We start from the raw sequence: 16,161 nt of genomic DNA on the forward strand, positions 1-16,161 counted from the left end.
TGTAGTTACATTAAGTGTCCTGTGTTTTTTATGCAGACTTTTTGTAGTTACATTAAGTGTCCTGTGTTTTTGTAGTTACATTAAGTGTCCTGTGTTTTTTATGCAGACTCTTTGTAGTTACATTAAGTGCCCTGTGTTTTTAATGCAGACTCTTTGTAGTTACATTAAGTGCCCTGTGTTTTTTATGCAGACTTTTTGTAGTTACATTAAGTGTCCTGTGTTTTTTATGCAGACTTTTTGTAGTTACATTAAGTGTCCTGTGTTTTTGTAGTTACATTAAGTGTCCTGTGTTTTTTATACAGACTTTTTGTAGTTACATTAAGTGGCCTGTGTTTTTATGCAGACTTTTTGTAGTTATATTAAGTGTCCTGTGTTTTTTATGCAGACTTTTTGTAGTTACATTAAGTGTCCTGTGTTTTTTATGCAGACTTTTTGTAGTTACATTAAGTGTCCTGTGTTTTTGTAGTTACATTAAGTGTCCTGTGTTTTTTATGCAGACTCTTTGTAGTTACATTAAGTGCCCTGTGTTTTTTATGCAGACTCTTTGTAGTTACATTAAGTGCCCTGTGTTTTTTATGCAGACTTTTTGTAGTTACATTAAGTGTCCTGTGTTTTTTATGCAGACTTTTTGTAGTTACATTAAGTGCCCTGTGTTTTTTATGCAGATTTTTGTAGTAACATTAAGTGTCCTGTGTTTTTTATGCAGACTTTTTTTAGTTACATTAAGTGCCCTGTGTTTTTTATGCAGATCTTTGTTGTTACATTAAGTGTCCTGTGTTTTTTATGCAGACTTTACATTAAGTGCCCTGTGTTTTTTATGCAGATTTTTGTAGTTACATTAAGTGTCCTGTGTTTTTATGCAGACTTTTTGTAGTTACATTAAGTGCCCTGTGTTTTTTATGCAGATCTTTGTAGTTACATTAAGTGTCCTGTGTTTTTTATGCAGACTCTTTGTAGTTACATTAAGTGCCCTGTGTTTTTTATGCAGACTTTTTATAGTTACATTAAGTGTCCTGTGTTTTTTATGCAGACTTTTTGTAGTTACATTAAGTGTCCTGTGTTTTTTATGCAGACTTTTTGTAGTTACATTAAGTGTCCTGTGTTTTTTATGCAGACTTTTTGTAGTTACATTAAGTGTCCTGTGTTTTTGTAGTTACATTAAGTGTCCTGTGTTTTTTATACAGACTTTTTGTAGTTACATTAAGTGGCCTGTGTTTTTATGCAGACTTTTTGTAGTTATATTAAGTGTCCTGTGTTTTTTATGCAGACTTTTTGTAGTTACATTAAGTGTCCTGTGTTTTTTATGCAGACTTTTTGTAGTAACATTAAGTGTCCTGTGTTTTTGTAGTTACATTAAGTGTCCTGTGTTTTTTATGCAGACTCTTTGTAGTTACATTAAGTGCCCTGTGTTTTTAATGCAGACTCTTTGTAGTTACATTAAGTGTCCTGTGTTTTTTATGCAGACTTTTTGTAGTTACATTAAGTGTCCTGTGTTTTTTATGCAGACTTTTTGTAGTTACATTAAGTGTCCTGTGTTTTTGTAGTTACATTAAGTGTCCTGTGTTTTTTATACAGACTTTTTGTAGTTACATTAAGTGGCCTGTGTTTTTATGCAGACTTTTTGTAGTTATATTAAGTGTCCTGTGTTTTTTATGCAGACTTTTTGTAGTTACATTAAGTGTCCTGTGTTTTTTATGCAGACTTTTTGTAGTTACATTAAGTGTCCTGTGTTTTTGTAGTTACATTAAGTGTCCTGTGTTTTTTATGCAGACTCTTTGTAGTTACATTAAGTGCCCTGTGTTTTTTATGCAGACTCTTTGTAGTTACATTAAGTGCCCTGTGTTTTTTATGCAGACTTTTTGTAGTTACATTAAGTGTCCTGTGTTTTTTATGCAGACTTTTTGTAGTTACATTAAGTGTCCTGTGTTTTTCTTGCAGACTTTTTGTAGTTACATTAAGTGTCCTGTGTTTTTTATGCAAACTTTTTGTAGTTACATTTAGTGCCCTGTGTTTTTATGCAGACTTTTTGTAATTACATTAAGTGTCCTGTGTTTTTTATGCAGACTTTCTGTGGTTTTTTTGCAGAATTTGTTAGCTACATTAAGTATTACATAAGCAGACTTCTGTATTTACAATAAATAGTCTGTATTTTTGTAGCAGATGTCTGTAGTTTTTTGTTTTGTTTTGTTGGGGACTTCTGTAGTTAGATTTAGTATTTTGTTGCAAACTTCAATAGTTACACAAAGGGTCCTGTATTTTTTTGCAGACTTTTGTATTTACATTAAATATTCTGTAGTTTTGTAGCAAAAATCTTAGTGTAAATGTAATTAATTATTTTATATTGTTGTAGCAGATATCCGTAGTTATATGAAGTTTTTGTAGTTTTGTAAGTATTTTTTGCAGACTTAGTTATATGAAGTTTACTATAGTGTTTTGCAGACTTTCTGTAGTTTCATGAAGTGTCCTGTATTTTCTTGCAAACATCTGTAGTTACATTAAGCATTCTGTGGGCTTTTTTATGTAATTTGGTGGCTACATTAGGAATTCTGGATTTTTGTAGCAACCGTCTGTAGTTACTTTTAGTCTAGTTTTTTTGTAGTTTTGTCACAGACTTCTGTAGTTACATTATGTATTTTGTAGTTTTGTCAGAGACTTCTGTAGTTACATTATGGACTCTGTAGTTTTGTAATTACATTGAGTATTTTGTAGTTTTGTCACAGACTTTTGTAGTTACATTTTGCATTTTGTAGTTTTGTCACAAACTTCTGTAATTGGATTGATTTTTTGTAGTTCTTTCACAGACATCTGTAGTTTAATTATGCATTCTGTAGTTTTGTCCCAACTTCTGTAGTTACATTATGCTTTCTGTAGTTTTGAGTTTGAGTTTTTTGTAGTTTTGTCACAGACTTCTATAGCTACATTATGCATTCTCTAGTTTTGTCACAGACTTCTGTAATTACATTTTGAATTTTGTAGTTTTGACACAGACTTCTGTAGTTATATTATGCATTCTTTAGTTTTGTCACAGACTTCTGTAATTAGATTGAGTTTTTTGTAGTTCTTTCGCAGACTTATGTAGTTTCATTATGCATTCTGTAGTTTTGTCCCAACTTCTGTAGTTACATTATGCTTTATGTAGTTTTGAATTTGAGTTTTTTATAGTTTTGTCACAGACTTCTATAGTTACATTACGCATTTTGTAGTTTTGTCACAGACTTCTGTTATTGGATTAAGTTTTTTGTAGTTTTGTTATAGACTTCTGTAGTTTCATTATGCATTCTGTAGTTTTGTCACAAACTTCTGTAGTTACATTATGCTTTCTGTAGTTTTGAGTTTGAGTTTTTTGTAGTTTTGTCACAGACTTCTATAGTTCAATATGCATTTTGTAGTTTTGTCACAGAATTCTGTAATTGGATTGAGTTTTTTTGTAGTTTTGTCATAGACTTCTGTAGTTTTATTATTCATTCTGTAGTTTTGTCAAAGAACTTCTGTAGTTACATTATGCATTCTTTAGTTTTGTCACAGTCTTCTGTAATTGGATTGAGTTTTTTGTAGTTTTGTCACAGACTTCTCTAGTAACATTATGCATTTTGTAGTTTTGAGTTTGAGTTTTTTGTAGTTTTGTCATAGACTTCTGTATTTTTATTATGCATTCTGTAGTTTTGTCAAAGAACTTCTGTAGTTACATTATGCATTCTTTAGTTTTGTCACAAACTTCTGTAATTGGATTGAGTTTTTTGTAGTTTTGTCACAGACTTCTCTAGTAACATTATGCATTTTGTAGTTTTGAATTTGAGTTTTTTTGTAGTTTTGTCACAGACTTCTATAGTTACATTATGCATTTTGTAGTTTTGTCACAGACTTCTGTTATTGGATTAAGTTTTTTGTAGTTTTGTTATAGACTTCTGTAGTTTCATTATGCATTCTGTAGTTTTGTCACAAACTTCTGTAGTTACATTATGCTTTCTGTAGTTTTGAGTTTGAGTTTTTTGTAGTTTTGTCACAGACTTCTATAGTTCAATATGCATTTTGTAGTTTTGTCACAGAATTCTGTAATTGGATTGAGTTTTTTTGTAGTTTTGTCATAGACTTCTGTAGTTTTATTATGCATTCTTTAGTTTTGTCACAGACTTCTGTAATTGGATTGAGTTTTTTGTAGTTTTGTCACAGACTTCTCTAGTAACATTATGCATTTTGTAGTTTTGAGTTTGAGTTTTTTGTAGTTTTGTCATAGACTTCTGTATTTTTATTATGCATTCTGTAGTTTTGTCAAAGAACTTCTGTAGTTACATTATGCATTCTTTAGTTTTGTCACAAACTTCTGTAATTGGATTGAGTTTTTTGTAGTTTTGTCACAGACTTCTCTAGTAACATTATGCATTTTGTAGTTTTGAATTTTAGTTTTTTTGTAGTTTTGTCACAGACGTCTATAGTTACATTATGCATTCTGTAGTTTTCAGGGTTCCCACAGGTCATGGAATTTCTGAAATATGTCATGGAATTTTAAAAAGGTATTTTACAGACATTTAAAGTCAAGGAATTTTAGATTTTTTGTCCAAGTTGTGGAATATCAGGGATTTTGTTTATTGCTTTTATTTTAGTTTCCATTTAACAAAATGTAATCTGCTTGTTAACTTGTGACGTAATAAATACCATTTATAGGTCCAAGCCTCCGCTGACTACAATTTTAACAGCTGTTTATTGGCACTGTTTATTCATTTCACGCATTTAAGCTACATTTTTATAAACTCACAGTTTACACTACATTATCCAGGCTCATGGCATCCAAGAAATAGGTCATGGAAATTCAGCTTTTAGTCAGTTAATGTCAGGGAAAAGTCAGGGAATTTTACATTTAACTTAGAGTGGGAACCCTGAGTTTTGTAACAGACTTCTGTAATAACATTATGCATTCTTTAGTTTTGTCACAGACTTCTGTAGTTGCATTGAGTTTTTTGTAGTTTTGTCACAGACTTCTGTAGTTATATTTGGTGTTCTGTATATTTATTGCAGACTTCTGTGGTTACAGGCAATTTTATGTAGTTACATTACTGTTTTGTATTTTTGCAGACTGTAGTTACATAAAGCTACATCAGCTCCCATTTCAACCTGTCCTCACCCGTGTCCCTGCAGCACTGGTTTTACTAAACATCTGCTATCTCATCTATGTTTTTTTTTCTGCTGCACTGTTACAGTGTCTGCTTCCCTGTGTCTAGTTGCCATGCTCAGAATGAGTCATCAATTCACCGCTAGCTGGCAAGCATCCAGCTCTCTCTGTGCAGAGCAAATAGATAAAAATGCCATGCAGAAATCTGCATGCTTAGCTGGGAGCAGCAATGCTTTCTCTTTTCTATTGGTTGGTAAAATTAATAAATTAGTTTTGCCATGTTTATTAATTTTCTCAGACAGTCAATATTCTTAGTGAACCTTGGCTAATATAAACTTTTTTGTTTTGTTTTTTTGCTTTGCTTTGCAATAAATAACAACAAATCAGTTTTCTGTTTACATTTTGCTATATTTGTTTCCAAAATATCTCATTTGTAACTCACAAGACTCATGCTGTCTAAATTGTTTCCTTTTTCTGAGTAAATCAGTAGATTTATAATGTACATTCACACAGTACATTGGTCTTCTTCTTTATTACATTTCAAATGGTCCGTTTTGTTTTACTCTCATTTCTCATTAGCTGTGAATAAAATTAATGAGGTCTCTTTCAAAGGATGAGTCGAGAGGAACTGCAGTAAAACCATCTCCCCTTTCTCTGCATTGCAGTTTGCATGGAAGATACCACGAACTGGCTCCACATTTGGTTCCCATGGACTACACCAATGACCCCGATGTTAAAGTCCCTTTAGCTCTCATAGTCAACATGCCAGAACTGAAGGTAATCCTAGTTCTCCAACTACTCATTTGTCATTTACTGCTAATGTGATATAACAACATCAGCTTATGTGAAATAACACAGTTCAAAATCCTTATTTACTTGTATATGTTATATGTTGTTTTCATGTCATGTCCTTACATTGCAACTTCCCTGCCGTGTGTAGTTTGATGAGGGCTCTTGTAAAGCAACAGAATGCTTGTGCAATGAACCTCACAACATTTTTAGTTTGATATCAAATATAATAGAGCGAAAAAAGTTTTTATTGTGCAAAATTGCTTTTTAATGGGAACGCTGGCTGAGCTGTTTATATGATACAGCACAGCCAATGGGAGTGCGAGACATTATGAAAGTACATCACAATGCTTATGAAAGTTAATGCCGCATGAGACATAGCCATATTTCAGTGTTTATTATGTTGCATACTTTTAATCCTCAAGCAAATAAGATAACACCAAAAAAATCATATTTTACAATACAAATACTTCACATAATACTCATGCAATTACATGTACATGACTTTTTTGCATTTAAGGTATACAGTTTTGTATCCATGCATTCCCTGGCAATCAAACCCAGGATCTCGGTGTTGCTAGCTACAAATTGTGCAGTTTGTTTTAGGTCGTTACTCACTCATAAGCATATGTTGATTATAGTAGTTTAATAGAACTAGAGCTTTCTGAATATAAGTAATGTACAGATGCTACAAGGATAACAAAAGCTTGGATTTTCTGTAAATTGTCCATACTTCGACTGTCCTTAGTTAGAGGTTTAAAGATACAAGAGGTGCTGAGCCGAGTTTCCATTAAAAAACTACAGGTGCAGAGATGTTTCCCATCCCTTGTTAAAAAAAAACAGAATGCCCGGCAGTGACTCTAGCTACACTTGTACTTTGATATCAAATATAATAGGCCGTTGTTTTTATAGTGTGAAATTGTTTTTTAATGGGCACACTGGCTATTCAACGAGAGCATTAATCCAATGAAAGAATTCGTCGGTATATTATGCTACCATTAAAGTAATAATGATGTCACTACATGGAGGAAGCAGTTTATTGGTTCAATTTCTCATCATGGTCACGGTGAAGCTGTTTCAGATGATTCATCACAAGTCTTTATCAGGTGTGTTTCAGTTGGCCACTTTCATTAAAAGCCGTTTTAAAAATCAATCAAGGTGATAATTTGATTCAAAGATCCCATCTTTGTAAAGCAATAACCACAGATTTCCTGGAATGTAATTGTATAAAACGTGGAACAAAACGTGATGACATTTGTTGGTCATGGTGCATCATTGAAATCATTCTAGTTGTGTTTTCGATGACATTACATCACCCCTCATATCCTACTGTTGTTCCTATCACTCAACTGGTGTTAGTCATGCAAAAGGTCATGGGTTTGATCATCAGGAAACACACATACTTATAAAATGTATAGCTTGAATGCACTATAAGTTGTTATGGAGAAAAATATTTGCCAGATGAATAAATGTAAGAAGCTAATCTGAACTCACCTATCCCCAATCATTCTGAACCTTCCTTCAGCCCGTCTGAATAAGTTTGATGTTGCACTTCCATTACGTCTTGGTCGTGGGAGACATAATTTCACCAACCCTAAAGCCATCACATGGGCAGCTATAAACCCCCCTCTGAGAGGTGGATGGTGCTGATGGAGAGCAGTCATGTTGGGATTGATAGGGCCATGACAGTTTCCAGTTTCCAAATGTCCTCTCAACCTTCATAAACGTAAATCTCGGTCCACTTCAGCACAAGCGTGTGTGATAATTAACCTGTTTGTGCAAGTGTTGTAATTCATAGCACCTCAGCCTACCAGAGGGATGTTTACCTGATTCCTGATGGTAACCACACAGTTGATGGTACCCATTGATTGCCATAGTAGGAAAAACATATATTTTGGAAGTCAATGGGTAGCATCAACTGTGTGCTTACCATACGGACTACCGGCACATCCGGGAACTTGACTGTAAATTTCGTCACCGCCCCTTTTTGGGGGAAAACAAACCAGACTTCCCATTGACTTCCATACAAAATAGCGGAACAAAGCAACGTTTGTACACAGCCGGCAGGCGTAAATAACTTACGAAATCACTCAGATTAAACATGTCGAGTAATTATCTGTTCACCCTGCCTGCTATTGAGCGCGAAAGATACATTAACACATTTAATTTGGTCAATATAAAAACATGTCCCTTTCATTCTCACAGCATCAAATTTGTGTAACAACGCCATCCAGTGATTGCTGGAAATATCGCTAAGCCAGTTAGTTGTATGGCTGGACGGAAAAGTTTACTCAGTACTCTAAATATAAAGACATAATATCATTTACTGTCTTCCCTGTTGACCCAATGAGGTACGAGTAAATATCCGGGTAAGACACCTCTGGCATATATATATATATATATATATATATATATATATATATATATATATATATATATATATATATATATATATATATATATATAAAATATTGATAAAATTATCATTTTCTATTCCTTTAAATTGTGGTAACCATGATAGAGTAACCCGGCGTTTTGGTTTAATTTACAGTAAAACCATGGTTAATTTTCATAAAGTATGGCAAACTCTAGAATCTACCTAGGCATGGGCCGATTACCGGTTTCAAGGTATACCGAGGTTTAAAACAGTCAAGGTTTCAAAACCACTCAAATGTTCTGTGATACCGTCTCCAAGGTATGAGCTGTGTTTATACAAAATTCATTAAATCATGAAGTCATGTGATTGATTTGATGTTTACATTTAATATATATTACGAAAATATTATATATGTGTTGAAAGCATATTATAATTTAAAGGCTTTATTGTACCTGGCATTTGAAAATAACACATTTTAGTGTTGCAATGGCAATACCGCAACACCGTGAAACCGTGGTATTTTTGTTAAAGGTTATCATACCGCCAGAATCTTATACCGGCCCATGCCTAAATCTACCCACAACTCCATAGCATAATTAAACTGGGTTTGTATAGGCAAACACTCAAAACTTTGTTATGGTGAATTGGATAATGTTAGCAGAGCTGAAATCTCACGCTTGACCCCAGATCGCTGTGTTCATGCTACAGTGGTGTTTCCAGATCTGTTGAGTCAGCTAGAGCATTAAAAATTCCTTTTGGCCAGTAGGCAGTAAGAAATATATGAGCGCTAGTTTGGGGAGTCAGCCTTTTTACATTTTATACATGATGGCCCACTTAACAAAACCGACTCTGCTGAACACATGCTTATGTACAACTATCGGCACACATTTATTCACTGTCACCTACAAATAGAAGCTTATTTTAAAGATTGCTAAATATATTGTGTTGTTGTATAGCTCAACTGGTAGAGCATTGGCTACACTCTAAAAATGTCTGGGTTATTTTTGACCCATAATGGGTAAAAATTGGACAGAACACGTGCTGGGTTAAAATTGACCCAATGCTGGATTATTTTAACCCAACTGCTGGGTTATTATACCCCATGGTTGCATAACAACAACCCAAAATTGGGTCATTTTTGACCCAGCATGCGGTAATTTTAACCCAGCATGTGTTCTGTCCAATATTTACCCATTATGGGTCAAAAATAACCCAGACATTTTTAGAGTCTAGAAACACAATTCTTGTAGGTTTGATTCCCAAGGAACAAGCACACTGAAAAAAATTAAAGCTGCCTTGAATGCACTTTAAGTTGCTTTGTATAATAGCTTTTGCCAAATGGACATCAAAGAATGCAAAACTATACTGTATACTACACCCTGGTACCTTAGAGGTACAGATCTTTTTCTAAATGGTACATACAGTATTAGGACCTTTTTAAAAGGTACCATCCCGGTGCCAAAAAGGTACTACTTTTGTACCTTTTTTCTGAGAGTGTCTTTGTTATGTTGATGCTACAGTATAATAGTTTTTAATCTATGTAATCTTATAAAATGATTTGTTCCCTTTTAATATATATAGTCAGTGGCGGAGCCAGGGATTTTTCATAGGGGTGGCCAGGCCCCCTGGCTCCACCCCTGTATATAGTCTATAGTCATTTGCAGGGCATTGGCTAAAAAATCAGACTTATATTGTTTTGTGCCATTTACCTTTTTAAAATGAAATGTAGAAATTGTCCCTTGGATACACTCTCATAGGTACAAAAGGTGTAACTGAGCCGATACCCTCTCAAAAAGTATACATTTGTACCTAAAAAGTGCATATTAGTACCTCAAATGGTACCAAATATGTTCATATCTGTACATAAATGGTAGTCTAAATATATTAGGACATTTTTAAAGGGTACCATCCCAGTGGCAGTTTTGTGCAATTATTTTAACTCTTTCCCCATCAGCGTTTTTAAAAATGTTGCCAGCCAGCGCCAGCATTTTTTATGATTTTCACAAAAGTTTAAGGCTTTCCAGAAATTTTTCATCTTTTAAATATATGAACATACAATATATCAAATGAAACAACAGACCCTCTGCTTTAAAAGAAAAACAACCTTTATTTGTTCTCTTAAATCTTCAAAAATACAAAATTTTGAGCAAAAAGCTAAGATAATAAAATTTTTTGTGAAAGAATTCTGATAGAAATCCGATTCAGAGTAATGATCAAAACTTACATGGAGTTCTTACTGTTCGATGTAAGGGGTTGCTTCCGGGTTGTATAAGTTAGGTGGCAGTACCATCTGGTGGATAATAGCGGAAATACGGATTGCCAGAAAAACTTGTCATTGGCAGGGAAGCGTTTTCTATTAATTGACGAGTTAATTCATCAATGGCGGGGAAAGAGTTAAGATTGTAGGCCGTATGATAACAAGTACGACTCTAATCATGTTTGTTTGTTGTCAAACTCTCTCGTTTTCTAGGAGAACCCGTTCAGGAATCGGATTGTGGAATCGTTCTCAGAAGACGGCCAGGGGAACCTCAGCTTCAATGATTTTGTGGACATGTTTTCGGTTCTCAGCGAAATGGCCCCTAGAGAACTTAAGGCCATTTATGCTTTTAAAATATATGGTAACAGTCATTTTATTGCCTCATATACTGTCCATGAAAACAAAATAGCATAAACAAACTTTTTACAATGCGATTATCACAAACTATGGTTTTAGGATTTATAATAAACATTTATATAGCAGCTTTTATAAAACCTTTTTGTTGTTAACTCTTAACTTCTTGTTTCGCTTTTAGACTTTAATGTGGACAATTACATCTGCAAGGAGGACCTAGAAAAAACTTTAAATAAGCTTACGAAGGAAGAGTTGACACCAGAGGAGGTTGTTCTGGTGTGTGAGAAGGCCATCGAGGAGGCCGACCTGGATGGAGACAATAAACTCTCCTTTGCTGATTTTGAGAACATGATCTCTAGGGCTCCTGACTTTTTAAGGTAAGAATATTGGAGAAAAAAGTAAAATTTGCAGACTCAAAGAACACTTGATAGGATAAGGTTTGAGAAGATCTTGGCCTAAAGCCCTTTAAATATACTGTATAAACTAATCGCTTTGGTTATAGGAGTCATGTTTTATTCAAATGTGAACTAGCAGTCCAAAAATCAGATGTATGTCACAATATTGTAAGAAACTGGAGGTTTAGTAGACATAACATTACACAAACATTAAATCGAAATGTGCGATGGCTTTCCCATCTTTGTATACTAAGAGAGCACTGTTTATCACGTTTTGGACAAAACCTATGACTCAGCACTTAACCACATTAACACAATGTTGTAGCCCTAAATCAGACCTCACAGGCACATTCATTATGGGATTTAAGGATAAAGGTATAATTTATACATTGTGAGTGCTACAAGAAAAGAGTTTTTATCTTGTTTTTAACCTTTATTCCACTTTTTAATATAATGTTTGCTATAAGAATTAACTGCTGCACCGCTGGATATTGATTGAATGTCCTACAGATTCATTAAAATGACAGTAAAAGGTAAAATGATGTAAAATCGTTGTTTTTTAGAGAACAATATGGCACTTTCTCCAAATGAAATATGCACAGGTGGTAAATGTCTGATGTTAGAAAATGTGTGAAAAAATGAACTCGATGAACTCAATTCTTTCTGTTATTCTGCTGATAGATTTTCATGTGTAATTTTAACATCACTTCTGAATCCAATATTAAAATCCCATCAAAAGCCATCTGCCCCTCATCCGGGTTATTTCTAATACTTTTTAATATGTTATTATGCTCAGTTTTTAGTCTCATACTAAGAATGTCTCCAAAACCACTCAGAGGGTTCAGGCTATAAAACTTTTCATAAAAATACCACGCTGGCTTTTGCATCTATGTATACTTGTGGCAATTCGTACATAGTTTACATTCGTACGTTTTTGTACGCTTTGCTTTTACGCGTTGAGGTTAGGGGTGGGGTTTTGTTAAGTATTTGTACGTAGTTTAGTAGGTGACCTTTTTCATATTAATTTGTATGACCACATTCATACGTTTTTGTACGATTTGCTTTAGTTTCGTTACGAATTTGTACGTAGTTTACTAGGTGACTAATTTATATTACTTTGTACGACCACATTCAAAAGTTTTTGTACGATTTGTTTTTGTCCATGACGTTGGGGTTATGGGTGGGGTTTCGTTACGTATTTGTACGTAGTTTACTAGGTGACTAATTCATATTAATTTGTACGACCACATTCATATGTTTTTGTACGATTTGCTTTCGTTTCGTATTTGTACGTAGTTTACTAGGTGACTAATTTATATTAATTTGTACGACCACATTCATACATTTTTGTATGACTTGCTGTCACCTGTGAAGTTGGGGTTAGGGGTGGGGTTTTCGTTACGTATTTGTACGTAGTTTACTAGTTGACTAATTCATATTAATTTGTATGACCACATTCGTACATTTTTGTATTACTTGCTGTCACCCATGAAGTTGGGGTTAGGGGTGGGGTTTTGTTAAGTATTTGTACGTAGTTTACTAGGTGACTAATTCATATTAATTTTATACTACCACATTCGTACATTTTTGTACCCCTTGCTTTCACCCGTAAAGTAGGGGTTAGGGGTAGAGTCTGTTACGTATTTGTACATAGTTTAATTGGCTAATTCATATTAATTTATATGACCACATTCATATGTTTTTGTACGATTTGTTTTCGTCCGTGACGTTTGGGTAAGGGGTGGGGTTTTGTTACATATATGTGTATATACAGTAGTTTACTAGGTGGCAGATTTGTATTAATTTATAAGACCACATTCGTACATTTTGGTATGATTAGCTTTCGCCTGTGACATTGGGGGTGGGTTTTCATTACGTTTATGTACCTACAGTAGTTTACCAGATGGCTTATTCATTTTAATTCATACGACCAGATTCGTGCATTTTTGTATGATTTGCTTTCACCCGTGACGTTGGGGTTAGGGGTGGGGTTTCGTTAGGATATGTACCTGCAGTAGTGTACTAGATGGCTTATTCGTTTTAATTCATAAGACCACATTCGTACATTTTTGTATGATTTGCTTTCACCTGTGACTTTGGGGTTAGGGGTGGGGTTTCGTTACGTATATGTACCTACAGTAGTATACTAGATACTTATTCATTTTAATTCATACGACCACATTCGTGCATTTTTGTATGATTTGCTTTCACCCGTGACGTTGGGGTTAGGGGTGGGGTTTCGTTATGTATTTGAACCTACAGTAGTTTACTAGGTGACTAATTTGTATTAATCCGTACAACCACATTCGTAAATTTTTGTACGATTAGCTTTTGTTCCGTGACCTTGGGGGTGGGGTTTTGTTACATATATGTACATACAGTAGTTTACTTGGTGACTGATTCGTATTAATCTGTACAACCACATTCGTACATTTTTGTATGATTTGTTTTCGCCCGGGACGTTGGGCTTAGGGGAGGGGTTTTTATAACATTTATATACCTACAGTAGTTTACTAGGTGGCTTATTAGTTTTAAACTGTACTACCACATTCGTAAATTTTTGTATGATAAGCTTTTGCCCGTGACGTTGGGGGTAGGGTTTCGTTACGTATATGTACCTGCAGTAGTTTACTAGGTGACTAATTCGTATTAATGCGTATACAACCACATTTATACATTTTTGTACGATTAGCTTTCGCCCGTGACGTTGGGGTTAGGGGTGGGGTTTTTATTACATTTATACAGTATACCTACAGTAGTTTACTAGATGGCTAATTCGTATTAATTCATAGGACCACATTCGTAAATTTTTTTATGATTTGCTTTCGCCCTTGATGTTGGGATTAGGGGTGGGTTTTCGTTAAGTATATGTACCTACAGTAGTTTACTAAATGGCTTATTAGTTTTAATCCATACTACCACATTTGTACATTTTTGTATGATTAGCTTTCGCTCGTGACGTTGGGGGTAGGGTTTTGTTACGTATATGTACCTACAGTAGTTTACTAGGTTATTAATCTGTATACAACCACATTCGTACATTTTTGTATGATTTGCTTTCACTCGTGACGTTGGGGTTAGGGGTGGGGTTTCGTTACGTATATGTATGATTCACTTCGTTCGAATTCATACGAATTAGCCAACTCATAAAATACGTGAAAGTGCTAAATGTGATTTTGTCTGCTGCACATGCTTTTCCTGCTAACCTAATACGCATATCCTCTTTCTGTACCACAGTACCTTTCATATACGAATCTAAAATGGCTATAATGAAAGACAACGCCGATGATCTCGGAGCCTGAATAGACGTGTCCAATTCAGAGGATGAATGTCTTCAGTTGTTTTCCTTTCGTTTCAAACCCGGAAGCACACTTCGGATCGGATTACTGACAAATGCCTGACTGTTTTTCACCGATGGAAAACTTCAAACGTTGGTCTAGAAATCCTGTTGCATTCTTGGAGAGAGGAAACAGCGGAACGGCGAGGCCTTCCCCGGGTCCTGGAGTAAAACTATATGGCATAAAATGGGCTTTTACAAATGTTCTTCTCAGTCTTAAAATGTCTGTGGCACATCGGACACACTTTAAACTCACTCTCCCCCTTCTAAAGACAAGTTTTTGGATTGGAGTACAACACAGGACATTGGTTATCCAAAAATGGATGGAGGATAAACCAGAGATGGAACCAGAGAGTGAGAGAGGGCTACAAGCACAGCACTGGCATTACCGTCAACAAGACAGCGTTTTTACAGCTATGCAATCTTTCTCCATTAAATGCATGAATAAGATTATGTTCCCCACCTTTTCCTGTTCCCTCACGCACCTGGTACCAACAGCTTTGCCATTTCAAACTCTATAATCGCTTATTGAACTGGAGCATGACGACAATCATATCTAAATGTTCTCCAGTTAAACGAAGGGCTCTGTTATCTTATATTTCTCCTATTGTCTTTTACTCTTTATGTATTCGTTTAGTCCGAGAATCCCTGTGTTCCCTCTGTCCTAACTTGAAGTATTATCGTCTCTTAACCTCTGACTTTTTTCAGTATTTGATGTGATAGAGGGCATTTGACTTAACTTTTAATAAAAGTTTTCTGTTGATTGTTGACTGAGTGCATCTGTATCAAGGAGTTAAGCATTACTGGTTTTACACTAAAACAGCATTTTCTGTGCTTTCGAAATGGGATGTCTGCTCAGTGAGAAAATAACTGCAGGATGGCAATTGACTAGATTGTGAAAAGTGGGCGTGTCAAACTAGTATTAGTGCCAGAGCTGAATGTAAGCTTGCAGTTAGTTGTAAAATGTCGATACGCTTCGAGAAATTCAGCCAACATCCACTTCTGAGGAGGCTTTTAATCAGGACGTAAAGTTTATCTTTAAGAGCATCTTGACGTGTCCATTGCTAACCCTTCTTTTTTAAATACAGTATGTTGTCTATTGTGACATTAACATTATAATGTTTGGCAGACGCTTTTATCTAAGTGGCTTACAGTGCATACATTTTTTATCATAACTTGTGTTCCCTGGGAATCAAACCCTTGACCTTTTGTACTGCTAATGCAATGCTCTACCATTTGAGATATATGAATACATTAATCTAAATTAAATGAATGTGTTTACAATTTTGACTTTTTAGAAAGCCTTCAACAAGATCGCAGAAGCACAGCTAGCTCTAATAGGAAGGAATGCATTGTGGATTACATTCATAAATTCTTTTAATGCGTCTATTATGAATATGAGCCATAGCCACAAAATTAATCTATAATTACCAGACAGACTAATCGCATCTGAATCTTGTCAAGACTAAAACGGCCATTAGATTAGTTCACATTTGCACCCCAGTCCCAAATGTGATTTTGCCCGTGTCCTTCCTTCTAGTTCAA

At 34.8% G+C, this 16,161-nt stretch overlaps 1 protein-coding gene across 3 annotated transcripts in view; it reads left to right on the plus strand.

The window, feature by feature from the left end:
- The window catches only part of cib2 (calcium and integrin binding family member 2), a 45,056-nt gene extending 29,672 nt beyond the window's left edge, over positions 1-15,384 (plus strand). For 2 of the 3 annotated variants that reach the window (XM_065292083.1, XM_065292081.1), the window contains exons 3-6: positions 5,773-5,884; positions 10,744-10,891; positions 11,066-11,261; positions 14,517-15,384. In XM_065292083.1, the coding sequence (XP_065148155.1) occupies positions 5,816-5,884; positions 10,744-10,891; positions 11,066-11,261; positions 14,517-14,538 (435 nt within the window). In that variant the 5' untranslated portion in view covers positions 5,773-5,815 and the 3' untranslated portion in view covers positions 14,539-15,384. Of the gene's footprint in view, positions 1-5,686; positions 5,885-10,743; positions 10,892-11,065; positions 11,262-14,516 lie in introns of all 3 variants that reach the window. The other variant, XM_065292082.1, reaches the window with a different exon arrangement.
- The last annotated feature ends 777 nt before the right edge of the window (positions 15,385-16,161 follow it).

This window comes from Paramisgurnus dabryanus, chromosome 23 (genome assembly GCF_030506205.2).
Source record: "Paramisgurnus dabryanus chromosome 23, PD_genome_1.1, whole genome shotgun sequence".
Classification (NCBI taxonomy): Eukaryota; Metazoa; Chordata; class Actinopteri; order Cypriniformes; family Cobitidae; genus Paramisgurnus; species Paramisgurnus dabryanus.